Consider the following 20,295-nt stretch of genomic DNA (forward strand, 5'->3'; position numbering starts at 1 on the left):
ATTCCTTGCTCCCAGTGCAGTGGGGGCCTAGGTTCGATCCCTGGTCGGGGAACTAGAGCCCACATGCTGCAGCTAAGAGTTTGCATGCTGCAAATGAGAAAAAAAATCAAAGATCTTGCATGCCTCAACTAACAAAAAGATCCTGCAAGCTGCAATGAAAATTGAGGCTCCTGTGTGCCACAGTTGGGACCTGGTTCAGCCAAATAATTAAATGAGTGCTTAGTTGCTTAGTCATGTCCAACTCTTTGTGACCCCTTGGACTGTAGCCCACCAGGCTTCTCTGCCCATGGGATTTTTCAGGCAAAACTACTGCAGTGGGTTGCCATTTTCCTCCTCCAGGGAATCTTCCCGACCCAGGGATCGAACCCAAGTCTCCTGTGTCTCTTGCATTGCAGGAAGGTTCTTTACCCACTGAGCCATCAGAGCAACCCCCAAGTAAATAAATAAATTTATAAAAAAGAAATCCTGTTCCCATATTGTTGTGGGTGGGGACAACGGCACAATAGGTACCCCTTGTTAGGGGCACCCAGTATGCCCAAAGCTTCCAGTGTACATGATAATGACAATTATACTAAAGTTGCACAAGAATTCAGAACACAGATAGGTACAGTCACATCGGGGGTTGAGAGAAGAGGGCTGTGTGGTCTGTTTTAAGGTCTTCACAAATCTAAACAAAGACTGTGAATTGCAGGGCTGGGATTTAAACCCAAACAGGCTGACTCCAGGTCTCCTAATAGCCACTAGCTGTATGAGCAGCTGATGTTTTTTGACCTATGAGTGAGGGACAAGCTCACCGTCTCTTTTTCTCGGCCCCGGAGGACTTGGTGGGAAGCAGGCCGCACTTCCTGCCCTACCTCCGGCTCCCTCACCTCCTCCTCCAACTCCCATTCCTTCAAGAGACGGACTCCCCACGGGCCCTATGTTGGCTTCCATGATGTCCCAGACTACTCTCAGACTCAGATGTGACTGAAGAACCTCTCTGCTGTGTGACTTTTAGAAAGTTACTTAGCATCTCTGCACCCCTCTGGCCTCATCACTCCTACTGTTCAGGTCTCAAAGTGGGGTGAATGAGTAAGTTCTTGTACGTGTAAAAAGCCACGGATGGCACTGGGCACATCGTTGGTGCTCAATAAATGCCCGAAGGGATTGTCAAGATCCCAGGCTCATCCACTGTGTACAGGTTTTTGCCAGCCCAGAGATGCCCACTTCCTACCCCTTCTCCAACCTTCCTGGGACCCCAGGCAGGGCCAAACCCACCTCCTGGTTTGGTCCTGACCAGAGCATCCATTGACTTCCCTGTAGCTCAAATGGTAAAGAATCTGCCTGCGATGCAGAAGACCAGGGTTCGATCCCTGGGTCAGGAAGATCCTCTGGAGCAGGGAATGGCAATCCACTCCGGTATTCTTGCTTAGAGAATTCCATGGACAGAGAAGCCTGGTGGGCTACAGTTTGTGGGGTCGCAAAGAGTCGGACAGGACTGAGCGACTAGCATACACACAGAGCATCCATGCAGGCGGCAGGGGGGGCTCCAGTCTTCTCCCCGCCTGACTTTTCCAGGAGGTGCGCGTGCTGGAGGAGGCTGGCAGGCTGGAGGAGGAGGCACAGCAGACGCGCCTGCAGCTTCAGCAGCAGCTCCTGGCCGAGGCCCAGGAGGTTGGGCAGCTCCTGCAGCAGCACACAGAGCGTGCCATCGGGCAGGCGCTGCTGGGCCACGCGCGGAACACGGCCTCCAGGAGCCGGGCCAAGGACACGGACGACTTCAAGGTGCGGGGCCGCCCCAGCCCCCGGGGAGCCCAGGGAACTAGAAGCGGGGGTCAGGGGCGAACAAGGGGAGGGATTTGAGCAGAGCAGCAGCTGGGCCCGCCCAGGAGCCTTGGGCCCTGCAGAGCTCTTTGCCTCTGAGCCGCCTTCCCCCCCACCCACCACCCCGTAAGAGAGAACACCTGCCCCATGAAGCAGTGAGGATTTCTGCCCGCTGCCCGGCCCTGTCTCCCGTCCTTCTGAGCACCAGCGCAGTCCTTGCAGCGGCCCCGAGAGGAATGTCATTTCAGCCAGAGCCTCCCAGTGGGTCAGTGGCAGATAACAGAGTCTGAGCCTAAGTCCCTCTCCCAGGGGCAGGCCCTCCCTACCCTTGGCCACCTCTGTGGGAACCTGAGCGCTGGTGGAGTTGTCCACGACGGCTGACCATTGCTGTTAACATCAGTCTGACCTGAGTAAGCAGTGGTTCTCTCCTTGCATTGACAGTTATGACAAACCACAGGAGTGAAAACTGCCTTCGTAAGAAGTGACGTGGGCATCGCCCTTCTAAGTCAACAGAGGGGTGGGGGGGTGGGGATTTGACTTCCTCATCTCACTGGGCTCTTACCACAGCGCTTGCCCGGAAAGGATAATTTTTCTTCCCATTGTTCAGGTGGGAAGACTGAGGAGTTTTATTGGGCAGAAGACATGCTTAAAGCCTTCCTGCCTCCGTGAGTGGCTGGGACTGGAGGCTGGTCATGCCTGGAATGACCAGCATGTGCTTGGCTTCTCCTTGCCTGCCTCCTCCCCCGAGCTGTAAGAATACAACCCATGTATTGCAGGTCTCAGCAGAGAGAGTCTGTGGCTGGTACCCACAGGAGGTGTTTTAGATCTGGGCTGGCAGCAGACCCACCTGGGATGTGCCAGGACCCTCGAGGGCACTCCCATGAGTCCCTGCATTTACATAAAGTCACTCGCCTGCACAGCAGAGAGATTGGCCCCTCAATTCTGAAACACCCCATCTCGTTCCAGATCTCTCGTGTCTGCCACACTTCATCATCCAGACTTCAGGGCTAGTGATGTTGGGAGAGTCTCTTCCCTCCCCTGAAACCTTACAACTCTGATCTAATCAATGGTCATCACGTGAAAACAGAATGAAACACAAGTGTGGCATATCTTGTCCTTGGCTTCTCCAAGGGACTCTGAGTCAGGGTTAGATAATGGACTCCCACCAGACACACACTCACAGGAAAGAACGTGGGCCCGGTGTCTGGAAGGATGTTCTTTGCTGGACCTCTGTTCACAGGGTTCCTTGGCCTCGGGCCCTGCAGCAGGTGCTGGGACAGAGTAGCCAGGCAGCAGCGTTCCTGCCTTCAGGGAAGCTTACCATCTACTGGGAGAGGACACGCTAACCTTGAGAAGTTGTACTGGATGGGAGCTGAGATGCAGGCAGTGTCGAGGGGGATCGAGAGAGGGCTGAAATGTTGGAGATTTTAGAGCAAGTGTGTTTGCTGACTTGAGTAGTACACCAGCCAGAAAAATTGGGGAGGAGGAGAGGAGGGTGGCCAGGACCGAGGCCCTGGAGAAGGGAGGAGGGCTGCAATGCAGAGGGGTGGACACCGCCCCCCTGTGGCAGGAGGCTAGAGGGACGGAAGGTGTGATGTGCAGGTGGGTTTGCTGACTTGAGAGGGGAAAGGAGGGACTTCCTGTCTTCTGCGTTACATGTGCTAAATGAAATCCAAGCAAGGCCTCTGGCCATTAGTGGGAGCTCCTGACAGGAAGTTCAAGGCCAGAGCTCAGAGTCCTTGGGAGCAGAGTCAGATGTGAATGTTGGATGGAGAGGGAGAGAGAAGCAGCCGCAGTAAGGGAGGAGCAGGACCTAGGGGTGAGGAGACGGGCTCTCATCTCCTCTGCATGCTGAGCTGCAGCCTTCCTCACCTCACGGCTGCCGTCCACACCCACACATCGGGGTGTATTTCTCAGCCCTCCGAACATAACAAATCACTCAACAATAATGAATGGGCATTTTTTTTCTTGCCCAAAGCTTGAAGCCATTCAATGAATGTTTGCTGAAATGGGGACTCAAACCTGACTTTTGCCCATCATCTTTTGAGGTAAAAGGTGATGACTTTACGAGTGCCCAATCAACATGTCCCCAATGATGGGGCATCCCAGCGTTTCTTCTCTGTTCTGCTTTGGGTCTGAAGGTGTGTCATTGAGGACTGTGTATAACTGCAAGTGACAGAAATCTGTGCTTAAATAAATAGAAGTTACTGATTTCATATAACAAGAAATGTGGAGGTAGGTGGTTCCAGGCTGGCACAGAGGATCGGTGATGTGACCAAGGACCAAGCCTCTTTCTTTCTGATCCATCATTCTTGGTGTTGGTTTTGTTGCCTCATGGTCTCAAAATGGCTACTGCTGCTCCAGACATCACTCTGTGTCCTGGCCAGAAGAGGGAAACAGCAAAGTCTATCACCCTCACCAAGGCTTTGCTTAATGTTGGGAAAAGGGAGGCCCTCAATAGACTCTCCCTAACATTGCATCTCATTGGTCAGAACTGGGTCATACACCCAGCATCAGACCATCCCTTACCAAGGAAAATAAGATTATCAATGCTGGTCTAAACCAGCCAGGCACTCTCCACCTGCTCTGGACCAGCCAAGTTTGGGAGTAAATGGATTATAGGAGCCAGGACTGTGTTGGCCATAGCTGGCTCTGTTGTGTGCCCTCTACTAAGACTTTCCCCTCCTGCCCACAGAGAACGCTGATGGAGGCGGCCGTGGAGAGTGTCTACGTGACCAGCCCTGGCATCGGTCGGCTCGTGCAAGCATATTACCAGCAAATTGGAAGGGTCATGCAGGACCACGAGGAGAGAAGGCTGCAGCATCTGAAGGCCCTACAGGGTATGGTGCCCTCCACGAGGAAGCCCTGCCAGCAGCTAGCCAGACGTGCTCTTAGTTGAGGACAGGGTGGGATGTCAGCGTTTTCAAATGGTTATTTAAGGGGATTTAATTTTTTTTTTATGTTTTATGTATTTATTTATCCTTGCCTTGTCCCCAAAACCACCCTGAAGCCACCTTGGCTTCCCTGGTGGCTCAGATGCTAAAGAATCTGCCAGCAATGCTGGAGACATGGGTTCGATCCCTGGTTGGGAAGATCCCCTGGAGAAGGGTGTGGCTACCCTCTCCAGTATTCTTGCCTGGAGAATCCCATGGACAGAAGAGCCTAGTGGGCTGCAGTCCATGGGGTCACAAAGAGTCAGATATGGCTGAGCAACTAACACTTTCAATGGCAATGACTTGTCCCCAAAAGGCTTTTGAAAAAGCACTTAAAGAAACATATCTGTACAGTACAATAGGATTTTTCTTAAGTAGATGAATCAGGACAAGGAGAGGACAGTGAGATGGAGTTAAGGTTTGGTCATCGTCTGGGACATATATGAGCACATTCCTACTTAAGAGGTGACATGCATTTGCCTCTGGCCTTCTTGGTGGCCGAAGAGATAGAAGTTCCCTCAATTTAAGCTGTCACAGTGACAATAAGTAAGAACAGGCCAGTGGCCCATATGTGGGCACATTTACACCTGAGACCCAGACAGTTTTTCCCTGTGGGCTCTCATAAGAGGCCACCTGGGGGATGGAGCAGACCAGACACCCAGGGCCAGCAACAACATTGTGTAGTAACAGACAAAAACCAGTTCCTTAAAGTCTCTTCTTGTAACAGTTCTCCCTACACCCAGGGCTTCGCAGCAGGGTAGAATCCCATGTTCTCTGATGGGTTTTTCCTGGATTGTCCACAATCCCTAGATGAAGGACGAGCAGCAGGTCCTGGGGGCAGGTCTTCCATGAATCTTATTTTTCTCAATGAGCTCAGCTGCCACTTTTTTCCTGCCCTTGCCCTGGGGAATTTGAGCTATACATTCAAATAAAATCTGGGACCTGCCCAGAAATCTGCCAGCTGGTTACAGATCCTTCCAGATGGTTTTCTCAAGTAAGGGTAGGTCTCCTTTAGCAGGAGGCCGATGTGATTGATCATCCCTGCAGAACATTCAGGAACCAGGGTGTTCACATCCCCTCTTTAGGCCTCAGTTTCCCCACTTGTGGGGCTAGTCTTGGGCTTACCCTTCCTGCATCCTCTCAGCTCTAATTTCCTGCTTCCCTGATACCCCAACTTAATGAGAGGATTTCTCAACAAATGCCTTGAAACAATGTAACTTGATCACATGAACTCCTTTTTTCATTTAGTCAATTCTTAAGAGTCCTAGAACACTGTGCCCCTGGGGATCATCAAGGATGGACCTTTCTATAAATTCTAGAAAGCTTGGGTCCAGGGAGGTCAGTGGCCTGTTGACATCTCACAACTAGGTCAGTAGGGCAACTAGGTGAGTGTAACTAGGTAAATGTAGCAGCTAGCTAAGAATAAGCATGTTCTGAGATGACTAGCCCAGGTGACGCTAGTGGTAAAGAACCTGCGTGTCAGTGCAGGAGACAAAAGAGACTTGGGTTCAGTCCCTGGGTTGGGAATATCCCCTGAAGAAGGGCCTGGCAACCCACTTGCCTGGTGAATCCCATAGACAGAGGAGCCTGGCAGGCTACGGTCGATGGGGTCACAAGGAGTCAGACACGACTGAGATGACTTAGGACACAGCATGCACAAGATGACTAGGAAATATGAAATATATATATGTTGAAATATGAAAAAATATATATAAATATATATTGTTATGGCTATGGTCCAATAAATAGGCAGTTAATTCAGGTGGTAGTAAGAATCCAGTAGAAAATAATTTTGATCGTCATCATCTGTTTCAAAATATACCATTGTTTTAAATAATAAAAAAAAAAGAAGAAACATGTTCTGATATATAGACCAGTGCACCTCAGACTCAGAAACCAAACCTCTCAGCTCCTTGGAAAGCACCTAGCTCAGCACCCACGTCTGCAGGACTCACTGCATGCCTACAGTGCTTTGTGTAGAATGGTTTTCTTTCCTGGTGTGGACTTTTAACCATTTGTGCCGGCCTTTTAGTGTTGACCATTTCTTATCAGGCTTCCCTTTTTCCTGATACTTATAAGAAAGCAGGGCTGAGAAGATGCAGGCAGAGCTGGGGTACTGCCCTCATCGTTGTGTGGGGCGTGATGGAAACTGTGGCTTCCTCATGCACACGAAGCCCTTCCCAGGGTGAACCATGGAGCTGCTAAACAGCACACCTGAGAGCAGGCGTTTCCTGCTCATCTCTGCACCCCAGCACCTGGCCCCTTCCCAGCACAGTGTCAGTCCTTCGAACACCCACCTTGATCGTTGTGTGTTATATGGGCTTCCCTGGTAGCTCAGCTGGTAAAGAATCCGCCTGCAATGCAGGAAACCCTGGTTCAATTTCTCGATCAGGAAGATCCCCTAGAGAAGGGATAGGTTACCCACTCCAGTGTTCTTGGGCTTCCCTGATGGCTCAGACAGTAAAGAATCTGCCTGCAATGCAGGATACCTGGGTTTGATGCCTGGGTTGGGAAGTTCCCCTGGAGAAGGAAACAACTACCCCACTATTCTTGCCTGGAGAATTCCAAGGACAGAGGAGCCTGGCGGGCCACAGTCCATAGGGTGGTAAAGAGTCGGACATGACTGCACGACTTTCACTTTCAGGTGAGAGAATGGAAGATTACAAGCTGCGGAAAAAGCAAGAATTCACTGATCCTTCGTCCGGAGCTGAGATGGCGGGTGGAGCTCAAGAAGCCTCCAGAGCTGTTCACCAGAGGTGAGGCTCTCCACCGGCTGAGGGTCCCCAGACAAAGGTCCCAGCCCCTGTGCGTCACCTGTGTCTCTAATACACTCTCAGCAGCTGACCTCCCGTTCATTTGCCTGTGGGCCTGAGTCTCCTCTGCCTCCCCCACCCACGTGGGAGCCCCCGAGCCCCCGTCTGGTTCCCCCTCTAACTCACGGCCCCCTGAAGGGACTTTGCAACAAGGGCACACACAAGTTAAGGTGTGCTGAGGGCTTCGTTCCCAGGTCAGAGTGGTCTTCACGGCTCTGATGTGAGATCTCCTCTCTGATCCGTGCTTAGGGTTCCCCCAGAAGCAGATCCTGAGCTGAGGCCTTGGGGGCAGGTGAACCCAGGAAGCATGGTGAAGGGGCAGGGGAGGAGGAGGAGGGCTGTTTCCTGCTGCTGCCATAGCAACGCCCCACCACCATCACACCCTGTGTTATCTCAGGGAGCCGAATGTCAGAAGTCGGGCCGATGCTCCTGGTTTCTCTGGGCCTCCCAGGCCAAAATCAGGGTGTTGCTAGCTGGGCTGTTGTCAGAGGCTCCAGAAGCTTCCAGGCTTCTTCAAGTGTGGGCAGAATCCAGTTCCTTGTAGAACTGAGGTTCTGTTTCCTTGTGGATGTTGGCTGGGCCCGCCCTGACCTCCCAGCGGCCTCTCTCTGGTCCTAGCACATAGCCCCTGCATCTGGAACATTAAGTCCTGTCCACTCTTGTCATCTCTTGGGCCGCATCTCTCTGACTCCAGCTGGAGAAACCTCTGCGTTTACAGACTCCGGTGACTGTTGTCATTTAGTTGCTCAGTCATGTCTGACTCTCTGCGACCTCATGGACTATATAGCCTGCCAGGCTCCTCTGTCCATGGGATTTTCCTCTGTCCATGGGATTTTCCAGGCTCGAGTACTGGAGTGGGTTGCCATTTCCTTCTCCAGGGGATATTCCCGACCCAGGGTTTGAACCCGGGTATCCTGCATCAATGGCAGACTCTCTACCACTGAGCCATCAGGGAAGCCCCCCAGTGATTGAGACCCACCTAGATAATCTAGGTTAATGTCCGAATCTTAAACCAGTAACCTTAATAACCCTGGCAGAGTCCCAATTACCATGTAATATAACATCTTCACACGTTCCAGGGATTAGGGTGCAGACACCTGTGGGGAGCGCTGTGAGGCCTACCACTAGGAGAGAAAAGCCAATAAGGCCTGTGAAAATGAGGGATTTCCATGCCAACTGAGGCCCAGCCCCAGTCTGGACCTTCCTATGGACTCAAGGAGATGGGCATGGAGGGAAGGGCATTGAGGGTCATGTATGAGCCTCTAAATCACTGAAACTAAATCACACACCTGCACCCCACTGGGCTTTGCTTCTTTATTTTCCATAAACCCAACAGAGTTGGACCAGCGAGTGGCAGAGGCCCCAACTCTTGGGTCACTGGGGTCAAAGTGGAGCCCTTGGACCACAAGATGTGTAGAACTCAACTTCCAGTGATGCCAGCAAGGGGTGAGGAAAATAGGGAACTTGTCTACCAAGTCTACCAAGCCCCTTCCACGTTGGCTCAGGGTCTGCCCTGGAGGCGTTAATTCTCCAGCCTTCTCAGGCATCCCTGAGCTGGCCATGCCCCACGCCCCATGGTCAGAGGAAGCCCTGAGCCCTGGTCAGAGGTGCTCGTGATGAGACATTGGCGTGCATGGAAACTGGCCACTGAAGGGCAGCCAACCACCATGTGGGCTGAAGGGATGTGGGCTTAGCACAGCATGTCCCCATAAGCACATACTTAGGTCCTGAGCTAGGCACGGGGGACAGTGCTTCCCACCTGAGAGCTCACAGCCTGGAGGGAGAGATGGACAAATTAAAAAGACAACAAGTCGGCATAGGCGCTGTGATGAGGGAGGGGGCATTGCGGGACCACAGTGGGGACGGGGGTCCCTTGTCTAAGGAGAAGCATCTCACCTGCTGGAAGTAGCAGCAGAACTACCGCTCTCCAGGATGGAGAAAAGTGAGCTACATCCTGGGCCACCAAGTAAATCCCAGCCCTTCTCTGATGTTCCCTTAGGAAACAGGATCTGCAACGTCCCCCAGGTCAGACTGAGTCAGCTTCCCCTCCGAAAATCCTCTGGCCATCAGCAGTGGTCAGCAAATGCCCTGGCGTTGGGTTGAGGCTGGGACTCACTCTGACTGTTGCATGGCCTTCAAACTACGGTCCAGCAGTTCTCAGATTTGGGGGCATCTGTCTCTCGTGGCTTTACGCTGAACATGCAGGTCACACCCCTGGACACCCAGACTCAGGGACCCAGACTAAGGGCCCAAGCATCTGAATTGCTAACACACTCCAGCCCTTTGTGATCCAAGGGCTCCACTTTGACCCCAGTGACCCAAGAGGAGGGGCCTTAGCCACCGCCTGGTCCAACCCTGCTGAGTGTATGGAAAATAAAGAAGCAAAGTCCAGCGGGGGTATGGGTGCATGACCTCGTTTCACTGATCTTAGAGGCTCATACATGACCATCAGTGCCCTTCCCTCCATGCCCATCTCCTTGAATTCATAAGTGCAGTTTCTAGTGAAAGTCAGCCAGAGCTCCTAGGGACAGAATAGAGTGGTGACAACAGATACAGATTTTAAAAACGATATGAGAATAAGCACACACGTGAAGCTCTTCTCAGTCAGATGGTAAATTTCACAGTGCATCTCTTGTGAGGGGTGGGATTGTAAGCGAGCCCACCTAGGGATACCAGGTGATGCTTTAGTGGCCCCTTCCACCCTTCATGCCCTGAGCCCCACGTTCCCCACCTGTAAAACAGAGTTGCCATAGCACCTGTTGTTACAGATGTATAACTGTCAGATAAGCCATGCAAAGCCTGCAAAACTCTCACACCGAGGCTGGCACATGGCCAGGGCACCGATGTCCATCACTGCTGTCAGACCCATCTTGGCAGAAACTTTGGCACTGCATGTGGTACCATGTTAAATTCAAACAGTTCTGGAATCAGAACTCTTTAAAATGGATATTTTTGAAATATCCATTCCCATAGTCGAATTTGTGTCCACATAAGGCATCCACGAGCTGATGCACTCAACTAGGTGACCCTGTCCTCAGCCGGCTCTCTTGTCTGAGGTCCTCATCACTCCCCTCCTGGTTTGGAGCTGCAGCCTCTGCCCAGACCCCCACTCAGCCTTCCTGCTTCCTATGCTGCAGCCAGGGCATCACAGGAAACACCCGACAGCCATGTCTCAGATTCTCCCAGACCCTTGGGACTGAAGGGTCTTGCGTGGCTCCCCAGCCCTTGAGACTGAAGCCTCGCCCTAACCAGGGGACACAGGCCCTTCTGGGGCTGTACTGTCACTTCCCGGCGTTCCCAAGAGCCAGGTCCATGAGGGAGATGATAAGTCAGCTGGATGACAGTCAAGAGTGACCAGGACGAGGGACAAGGTGGGTGTGGGACTGAGGCTGCTCACAGAAAGAAGCCACCTGGCCTCTGTAGCAGGCTGAACAGGGGTCCCCAAAAGTGAGGGCAAAGTCGCTCAGTCGTGTCTGACTCTTTGTGATCCCATGAAGTATACAGTCCATGGAATTCTCCAGGCCACGAATAGTGGAGTGGGTAACCATTCCCTTCTCCAGGGGATCTTCCCAACTCAGGGATCAAACCCAGGTCTCCTGCCTTGCTTTAACAGCTGAGCCACCAGGGAAGCCCAAGAATACTAGAGTGGGCAGCCTATCCGTTTTCCAGTGGATCTTCCCGACCCAGGAATCAGTGGATTCTTTACCAGCTGAGCTACCAGGGAAGCCTAAAGGTCCATGTCCTAAGCTCTGGAACCCATACGTGCTAAGTCACTTCAGTCGTGTCCAACTCTTTGTGAACCCATGGACTGTAGCCCGCCAGGTCCCTCTGTCCATGCAGTATTTTCCAGGCAAGAATACTGGAATAGGTTGCCATGTCCTCCTCCAGGGGATCTTCCTGACCCAGGGACCGAACCTGCATCTCTTATGCCTGCTGCATTGGCAGGTGGGTTCTTTACCACTAGAGCCGCCTGGGAAGCCCAGCTGGAACCCATACATGTGACTTTATTTGGAAAAAGGGTTGTTGCAGATGTCATTTATGTTAAAGATCTTGAGATGAGGCCATGCTTCAGGCGGACATTTGACCACACACAGAGGAGATGATGTGACGACAGAGGCAGAGACTGGAGTGATACAGCCACAAGCCAAGGGGTGCCAGCAGGCACCAGAAGAGGCAGGGAACAGGTTCATCTTTAGAACCTCCATAAGGAGCACAGCCCTGTCAACTCCTTGACTGAAGATTTCTGGACTCTTCCATGAGAGAGGATCAATGTTGTTAGAAGCCTCCTAGTTTGGGGTCATTTGTTAGAGCAGCCCCAGGAAAGGAATGCAGCCTCTTTGAGGGTGTGAGAGAGCCACACTGCAGAGAACCGACCTCAGCTGCATCATAAGTTACTTGTTTGATATCTCTCCCTCCCCTCAGCTCAAAGTGGGGCCCTATGAGGGCAGAGATTATGAGTCTGTTATTCACAGCTGTGTCTTCAAAACCCAGCATCACACCTGGAAGTCTAGAAATACTTCTATGAATCAATGAATGAGTGGATGGAAGGATGGATGATAGGGTCATGTAGGATGAATAGGAGTTTACCAGAAAAAGCAAAAAAAAAAAGAGGGAAAGATATTACTGGTAGAAGGAAGAGCATGAAGCAAAAGCTGGTGGAATTTCGTGCCTTCAGATATAATCCACGGACAGCTGATGCTAAAGGTGGCTTCTGCCTTCAGGTCTAGAAGTTCAGCACCTTTGAGAAAATCAATCATAAGAAGGAAAAGACAAAGGCAGAGAATTATGGAAAGAGAGGGGGTGGAATTGAATGTTCCCCCTTGTTGAGGACCAGAGGAAGGTCTGCTGAGGAGGGGAGGGTACTCATAGCAGGAGGGGTGGGGGTGGGGGTCTCTGGTCCTGAAAGGGAGATGGGGGACTCTCTCCGGGTCAGGGACCCTGCTTCAGCCCCAGCTCTTTCCTCTGCCACTCGCAGTAATCAAGCTGTCCTATTCAGAACTTCTCAGACTCTGCCTTCTAGGAAACTCAGCCTTCTGTTTTAGAGGGAGGAGCTAGGGCAATTCTGAAATTTTAAACAAAGATGGGTCCTTTCAGGGGACCATCTCACCCATGCCCCACCCCCTGGAATTAAATGATTTTTCACATATGAAGATGCTACTTGCAGCCCAAACTCTTTGCAGCTGTGGGGCTGTGGGACTCAGGGTCCTGTCTGCCACACCCACTGGCTCTCTGAGCTTCTCCCGAGCTTTCCTCCTCTCTGTCCTGCAGATGTCACCAAACCATCCGGAAGATCAAGTGAAAAATTTGTGTGTGAGACTCTGTAAACTCCCCAGTGTTCATCAGAAGGCACCTGCTTTTCTGATGAGTCAGCTGCGGGCAGAGTTAAGGTGCGGCCATGGCACCCGTGGCCGCAGTAAATTGTGCGGCAATGGCGGCTCTCCTCTCCTGGCGCCAAGGGCTCCAGACCAGCTATCGGTCACTAGTTTCCTTGATTCAGCAGGTCCTGGGGGGAGGGTCGCACTGGGTCTGATGAACCCGCCGGCAGGACAGCGCCGACGGCCCACGTTCCTTCCCGCAGGATGTTGGCACAGCAGAAAAAGTTCCTGGCTCAGTTCACTGCGCACCAGTGGACCCGCCGCGACGCACGGAAGCGAAAGGCGAGGGTCATGGACCATCTGGAAGCCCAGCTTGAGACCCAGCTACAGGTACAACTTGTGAAAACGCGCCTGTGCCACATGGGCAGTGGTTTACAGGGGAGTGGAAATAGTGAAGGGCCAAGCTCGTGGTCACGGGTCAGCACAGGAGCCTTCGTGGGGACCACACGCCCTGCTCGGAACCCCCTCGGCCTCCGCTAGTCTCCGGGGCTAGTGACATCAGCCTTGCAGCTCCAGCATGAACTTCGATTCCCCCCCGGGTCTGCAGCGCCCAGCTTGGGGCCAGGCCCGGACCACTCATCAGCTTTGTCTGTTGAGCTAAAAAGAAGGAGCATCTATCTCCCTGTGTGCGAATCGCCACCACGCGGCCCTCTCGGTGTCAAGGCTGACCTTAGCATCATTCAGGCTGCGCTGCTGGGCCTGAGGCTTGCACTTTATCTAGAACATGCAGGATGCTCATATTTCATGATGTAAAGTGGATATTTCATCCCAGAAAAATCTCCTCGGTGTGAGATGATAAGGTACGGCTATAAAGAAAAGCGGCTGCCCTTAAAAAGAAATCAGATACTCCAGAAAGGGAGTGCTGAGCAGAGTGTGGACCCATCTGAGTATTCACCAGCAGTGTGGCTGTAACAACAGTGATATGATAGTCAGGGTGGTGACCCCTATTCCCTGAGGGCCTCCTGTAGACAGTCACTGAGCTGAGGCCCTTACGTTCATCTACAGCCAAGAGTGGGTTACTCCTGGCATTTTACAGATGGGGAAACTGAAGCCCCAAGGGGTAAGTCATCTTTCAGTGCCCCACAGTTAATAAGTCATAGGATCCAGGTTTGACTGTTGATCAATGGTGTTGGCAGTTAAGGACTCCAACTCGGGTCAGGCAGAGCGGGGGGTTAGATCCTGGTTGTGTGCTGCCTTCAGAGTCCCTCACACCTCAGTATTCTCATCTGTAAAGTAGGACCCACGGCCCACGTGAGTGAGGATGGATGGCCAGCTGCCCCTGCATCCCATGTGCCTCTGCCGCTCCAGGCCTCTCTGGATGCTTCTTGGGGAGACAGAGGACCCTTTACATGGGAATGCTGTCCTGTCCCCCCTCTCAGCGCATCCACCTTGATCTGATGGAAGGGGATTTAGAGGCGGAGCATGGCAGAGGGAGGCCTCACTGACCCTCTCTCTCTGCATCCAGGAAGCTGAACAGAACTTCATCTCAGAGCTGGCAGCATTGGCCCGGGTACCTCTTGCTGAAAGCAAACTATTTTCGAATAAACGTGGGCTCTCAGGTGAGTCATAGGAGAAGGTGCCCTGCAGGCTGTCTGAGCAGGAATATAGGTTCTAGCCCCAGGTCTGCCGCTAACCAGCGTGTAGCCTCAGGCATCACGCGTACCCTCTCTGGGCTTTTGGGTCCTGTCTGTAGATAAGCAGGCTCGACTAGGATGCCTGCTGGACCCCTGGCCCTCCAACCTGCTATAAGTCCGCTCAGCAGTCGACTCTCATCTCTGACTCCATTTCCCCATCTGTGAAATGGGAATCATTAGTCTTTCCCCCCCTGCCAGTGGAAACTTCAGTGACATCACAGGTGTTGTGGCAAGAAGAAGGTGTGTAAAATCACAGAGGGCCAGGGACTTCCCTGGCAGTCCAGTGGTTAAGGCTCTGCACTTCCCAGGCAGGGGGTGTGGGTTCGATCCCTGGTCGGGGAACTAAGATCCCACATGCTGTGTGGAGGAGGGAGGGATATATGTGCTCAGTCGTGTCCAACTATTTGCAACCCCGTGGACTGTAGCCCACCAGGCTCCTCGGTCCATGGAATTCTCCAGGCAAGAATACTGGAGTGGGGTGCCATTCCCTTTCTCCAAGGGACCTTCCCCACCCAGGGATCGAACCTGAGTCTCCTGCATTGCAGGCAGATTGTTTACCGTCTGAGCCACCAGGGAAGCCCCATGCTCCAAACAGCCAAAAAACAAAACAAAATTTAAAAATTTGGGGAAACGCTTTAGAAAAGAGATCATGGGGGCTATTAAAATAAAAGCTACAGTGCTGGTGCCGTGTACTCAGGTTCTCACTGCTTCGGGAAGCTGCCGGGCTGGCTGGGTGTGGGATAAACACAGCAGGAGCCTGACCGACTGACTTTGAATCCCGGCTGGGCCACCTCCCGGCCGCGTGGGTTTGGCCAAGCTCTCGCCTCCCGCGAGATCTCAGTTTCCTTGTGAGTTAAGCAGGTCTGAGAGTGGTAGGTACCGAGTGCACACTTGGCCCCCAGAGCTACTCAAAGAGTGCCAAGCTAGTGCGACGTGAGGCCGAGGGAAACTGCCCCAGAGCCAATGTCTGGGTCATGTGCCTTCTGCAGAGAAGCCCCTGAGGACCAAAAGGAAGAAGCCAGCACCCCGAGAGAGAGGGGACACTGGGGGTCCCAAGGACGATGACCCTGGCTCGGGGGCCCCCACGTCAGGATCGCTCAGGTACAACGGGGCCCTTGTTGGTCTCCTAAACCTGGGCGGGAAAACCAGCATCTCTTGTAGGTGTTGAGTCAGGTCTGGGAACTGATGGGTGATGATGGGAAGTGTTGGTCGTGACTATTACTGCTGTTGTTAGTGTCCAGTTTGGCTGGCTTGGCCATGACCAATCTCCCCAGTCCATCAGCATCCCGCCAGAATAGCCAGCAATCCCAGGCCTCACCAGGGCCGCTGGGTATAGGCACTCCGGGATTTGCGGTAGGGTGGATCCGTCCTGGGGCACCGCAGTCCTCTGAGCGTGGGTTTCCTGTTCCTTGTGGCGCTCAGATGGCCTCCCACCAAACACAGGGGAGCTAGGAGTTTTGTTTCTTAACAGCCCATGTCAACATGCTAGCTGTTTCAACAGCCTGTCACTGCCTTTTCACATGATCAGGTTGGATGCATGGCTGCATCAGGACAGACCTGAAATCATTATTCTGACCAAATGCATTTCTTCCCTATTTTTAAGCAGCAAAAGGCTGAGCCAGCAAGAAAGTGAAGTTGGTGATGTCGAGAATTCCAAGAAGATGCTAAAGAGAAGAAGCCATCTGTAGCTTAAGGCTGCTCGGGAGGAGCCCTGAAGACCCGGGCGTTCTCTGAAGCCCGCTTGCCCCTCCATGAGGAGGGCCGGCCACCCCTGGGGTGGGGGAAAGATGGGGTCTTCCCTCTGCCCACCGGCTTGTGCGGGGCTGGAGAATGGATGGCAGAGTCCCAGGAAAGGCCTAAAAGAGTAAGGCGGACCCTACCGCCTGTGAAAGTGACAAGCTCCTGGTGTTGGGAACACATCTTTTCACGTTTTTCTGTCTCCTTGGCTTTAAGACACAGCTTGGTTCCTTGGGGAGCCCTTCCTTCGTGACCCTCTATAACCTCCCATTCCACCAAGTCCTGATGCCCCCCAGACCTCGCCGAGGCTAGGTGGTCTCAGTCCCGCCTGGGGGCCCTCTGCTCTCCAGCCGCCTCATGAGTTCTGCTGTAGGTGAAGGGTCACCAGGTGTTTCTGGTGTTTTCTGGGCCCAAGGGCTTTTCTCCTGCATCTTCATCACCCCCACTCTCTCTGTCCCATGCACCGTGACCACTGGCCAACCCGGATTCTCATCAGGACCCAGTCCCTTCTTTGGGCTCAGCTGGGGGCTCTGGCCTGGTCTCCACGAGGGGATGTGAGTCTCAGGTCCCATGACATAGACCATGGAACCCCTAGCCTGCGGGCCTGTCCTCACTCACCCCAGGGACTCAAGGACCCATAGAGGCATAATGACACCTGCAGCAGTGTCTTCTGTTGGAGACATTTAAAGCGCTAGGTAGGGGGCTCTGCCCCTGGAGTAGGAAATGGCAACCCACTCTGTATTCTTGCCTGGAAAAAATCCCATGGACAGAGGAGCCTGGCAGGCTACAGTCCATGGGGTCACAAAGAGTCAGATACGACTGAGAGACTGAACATGCATGCAGGCAGGCCCTGCCCACCCTGAAGACTTCCTCTGGGAACCGTGAGGCCTTATACTAGACAGCTGCCCTCCCCTAAGGAGAAATGGTTCTCCCAGAGGATGCTCGGAATATCCAGAAGCTTCTAGACCAACCACTGCCAGGAGAGGCCATTCCCACCTGGAAAGAAAATTGTTCTTTTCATTGAAATCAAGGATTCTCAATCTTGGCACTGTGGACACTTGAGGTGAGAAAATTCTTTGGGGATGGGGGCTATCTTGTGTATTATGGCATGTTTAGCAGCATCAAAGAACCCACCTGCCACTGCAGGAGTCCTAAGAGATGTGGGTTCGATCCCTGGGTCGGGAAGATCCCCTGAAGGAGGGCATGGCAACCCACTCCAGTATTCTTGCCCATGGTCAGAGGAGGCTGGCAGGCTACAGTCCATGGGGTCGCAGAAGAGTTGAACTTGACTGAAGAGACAGCACCCATGTGGCCTCTACCCACCAGATGCTAGGAACACTCCCAACTGTGTCAACAAAATGTGTCTCCAGACACCACCAGATGTTCCCTGAGAGGATATCATCCTCTGACCTAAGGCAGAGGGTGCCAGCCCCATGTGCATCTGGGACAAAGAGTTTAGTATTTCCACGAATTCCCAGTACACAGTGGGCTTCGGGTTCTAGAAGCCCCATCTCAGGGATTTTCTGGACCAACCATTTGTGGTCTGAATTTTTATTTCTTAAAACCCAGATTAGTCTCTCTTAGTCAGGAAAGAGCAGCTCCTTAACAGAAGAAGGAATCCATGCTCAGTTGCATCATTTGTTAAGGATATCTACCATCAGAGCATCCTCAAATCCTGACTGGGCACCCAGTGGAGTTCCAAAATTAACCAGCAGCTCCCTCTTGTGGGCTAAATAAAACATTACCTTATTCTGCAGTCTTGTAACAAGCGATGGCTTCCTTCCTGCAGTCTGCTGACAACCTGGTTGACAGAGAAATTGCTTTTGTCACGTGGGTCCTGTGCCCAGAGGCAGTCTGGAGGCAAATGCCTCCTATGTTGGGAATGTCTGATTTGGCGACAAGGGTTTGGTAACTGCAGACGCCCTGGCAGCACCAGAATCCTCAGAAGATCACAAGCAGCAACCAACCTCCACCCATCTTGCATGGGTGATGATTTTGCTTAAATTAAATGTAGCTTCCTTAGCCCAAGGGAATATGTCACATGTCACAGGCCGCTGGACTGCTTGGCACAGTGTGGGGTACATTACTCTCCATAAAGGCTTGTGGGCTGTGTCTGTTTTCATCACATCCCAAATTGACTCTGGGGGTGTCTTTCATAATGGAATTGCCTCTGTGATCAAAACGGAAGGTGGACCTCCGGAAGCTACAGGACCCTTGGTGGTGGTGGGTGCAGGCTGGGGGACACCCAGGTGTGGAGGAGGGCTTTCAGGCCTGGCACTGAGCTGCATGAACACAGCACACCCATGGTCAGAGGAGAGAAGAGAGGCCAGAAGACCCTGGGGGACATATCCACCCTCTCTCCATTTGGGTTATGCCCCCAGTTCTTAAGGGATGTGGGCGGTTACAGTGATGGAAGGAGGTTACAATGGAAGGGGTTCATGAGTGATAATATAATGACAAGTTTAGGGGATTAATTTTTGTGCAAATTTAGCCTCTCTGAGCTGAGCTGCTGGGATGAAGCTATACAAGGTCAACAGACTCCTAGGATTCCCCCAGCCAGCCTGGGTCTGTCTTGTTCTCATCGCCTTAGGGCTGATCTTGCTGCTGTTACAGAAGCCTCCTAACTGCTCCTGCTCTTCCCTCTGCCCTGGACCACCCTCCTCTAATCCGTCCACATTTCCTAAAACACAGATCTGACTGCTGCTCTTCAGTGGTGATCCCTTGCTCTTAGGAGAAAAAAACAAAATCTTTGACATAGACCTCGGGTCTGGTGAGGTCTGGTGTTATCCACCCCTCCAGCCCAGCTGATGCCCTTGCCTCACCCAGCATCCAGCCTGTCTCCTCTCTTGGCCTCATGCAGGCCACACCCCCCTGCCTACCACATGGCCTTGCCACATGACATTCTGCCGGGAACACTTCTGCTTCCCATCCCCTTTGCCTCATTAGCTCCTAGCCATGCTGACATTTCAAGAGGGCTCACTCACAACTTCAAGAGCCTCCCCTGCCCTCCTTGACAATATCAGACTCTCCTCTTTCCCTCTTAAGAAATGTCTCTGCGTTTTGTTGCTGGGATGGGAGAGGGGATGGTTAATAACACTCTATTTCTCATCCAAGTTTGGAACCAGCTGAGATAGAGGCAAAGCAGTACACAGATCTGCATATCAGCTTTTTAATTGGTGAGGCCAAACTGGGGACTTGGTGTCCACAAAGAGCCTGTTCCTACCTTCCCCTGAAATAAACCTGCCCGCCTCTTCCATAGACACAGACATGGCCCCAGTCACAAGCCTCTTCCATGGGGTCACCCCCACAACAGTAAGAGGAGTGGCAAGGGGACCCAGATTTGGCAGGGATTAGGGATGGGGTGGGAGGGTGTCTGGAACTTGTATATTTGGGAGAATTTCAAAAAAAAGCCAATAAAATTACAAAAGATGTAAGAGTGAATATACAGAATGAGAGAGTGGAACAAATTATATTTCAAAACTTGATGAATTCCACAAAATCACAAATACAGGAAAAAAAAGTAATTTTTTAGGTCAGTGAATTGCCTAACCACTCCTGTAATTCTTTGTTCTAACGTTGCTCCACTTACTGCTGCATCTGGCGGCTGAGAGATGTCCATGGACCAGTTTCTGGCTCTGCAACACTTGCCTCTCCTCCTTGCTGGGCACACTTCCAGTCTGGGTGCACTTCTGGTGCCAGGTGCTATGGGACACGTTTGTGTTGGGTCCCCTGGCCTAAGCCCCATGTCACAATGCAGGGGAGTTGGCACGGGAGTGTGGCCATTTGTGCCGGGATGGCTGGCAACACCTCCACTGCACATATGCCCATCCCCACTGAACACAACTCAACCCACCCTAACCCAGATCCCAGATAAGCCCACAGCCTCCCAGGGTCACCTGGTGAACATCACTAACTTTGTGGTTAAGTTCACATCCGAGGAGTGTATTTCCTGAAGCCAGTCATCTCCAAGGATGGAGGGAGGGAGCCAGTTAGCACGCTC

General features: G+C 52.5%; 1 protein-coding gene and 1 long non-coding RNA gene across 4 annotated transcripts in view; one reads left to right on the plus strand and one right to left on the minus strand.

Moving 5' to 3' along the window:
- The window catches only part of EVC (EvC ciliary complex subunit 1), a 92,654-nt gene extending 74,597 nt beyond the window's left edge, over positions 1-18,057 (plus strand). Inside the window, exons 15-22 of one of the 3 annotated variants that reach the window (XM_081495023.1) lie at positions 1,558-1,764; positions 4,499-4,643; positions 7,381-7,492; positions 13,128-13,254; positions 14,390-14,483; positions 15,417-15,419; positions 15,548-15,659; positions 16,162-18,057. In XM_081495023.1, coding sequence (XP_081351149.1) covers positions 1,558-1,764; positions 4,499-4,643; positions 7,381-7,492; positions 13,128-13,254; positions 14,390-14,483; positions 15,417-15,419; positions 15,548-15,659; positions 16,162-16,246 — 885 coding nt within the window. In that variant the 3' untranslated portion in view covers positions 16,247-18,057. The remainder of the gene's footprint in view (positions 1-1,557; positions 1,765-4,498; positions 4,644-7,380; positions 7,493-13,127; positions 13,255-14,389; positions 14,484-15,416; positions 15,420-15,547; positions 15,660-16,161) is intronic. The other 2 variants (XM_081494842.1, XM_081494926.1) reach the window with 2 other exon arrangements.
- LOC145507744 (uncharacterized) lies at positions 3,752-19,992 on the minus strand. The gene is made up of 4 exons (XR_014055103.1): positions 19,885-19,992; positions 18,041-18,096; positions 7,034-7,090; positions 3,752-4,182 (listed from the first exon to the last, which is right to left on the minus strand). It is a non-coding gene; the product is annotated as an uncharacterized LOC145507744 (long non-coding RNA).
- Positions 19,993-20,295: the final 303 nt, after the last annotated feature.

The sequence above is a fragment of the Giraffa tippelskirchi genome, chromosome 1 (genome assembly GCF_054371585.1).
Source record: "Giraffa tippelskirchi isolate mGirTip1 chromosome 1, T2T-mGirTip1v1.2.pri, whole genome shotgun sequence".
NCBI lineage: Eukaryota > Metazoa > Chordata > Mammalia > Artiodactyla > Giraffidae > Giraffa > Giraffa tippelskirchi.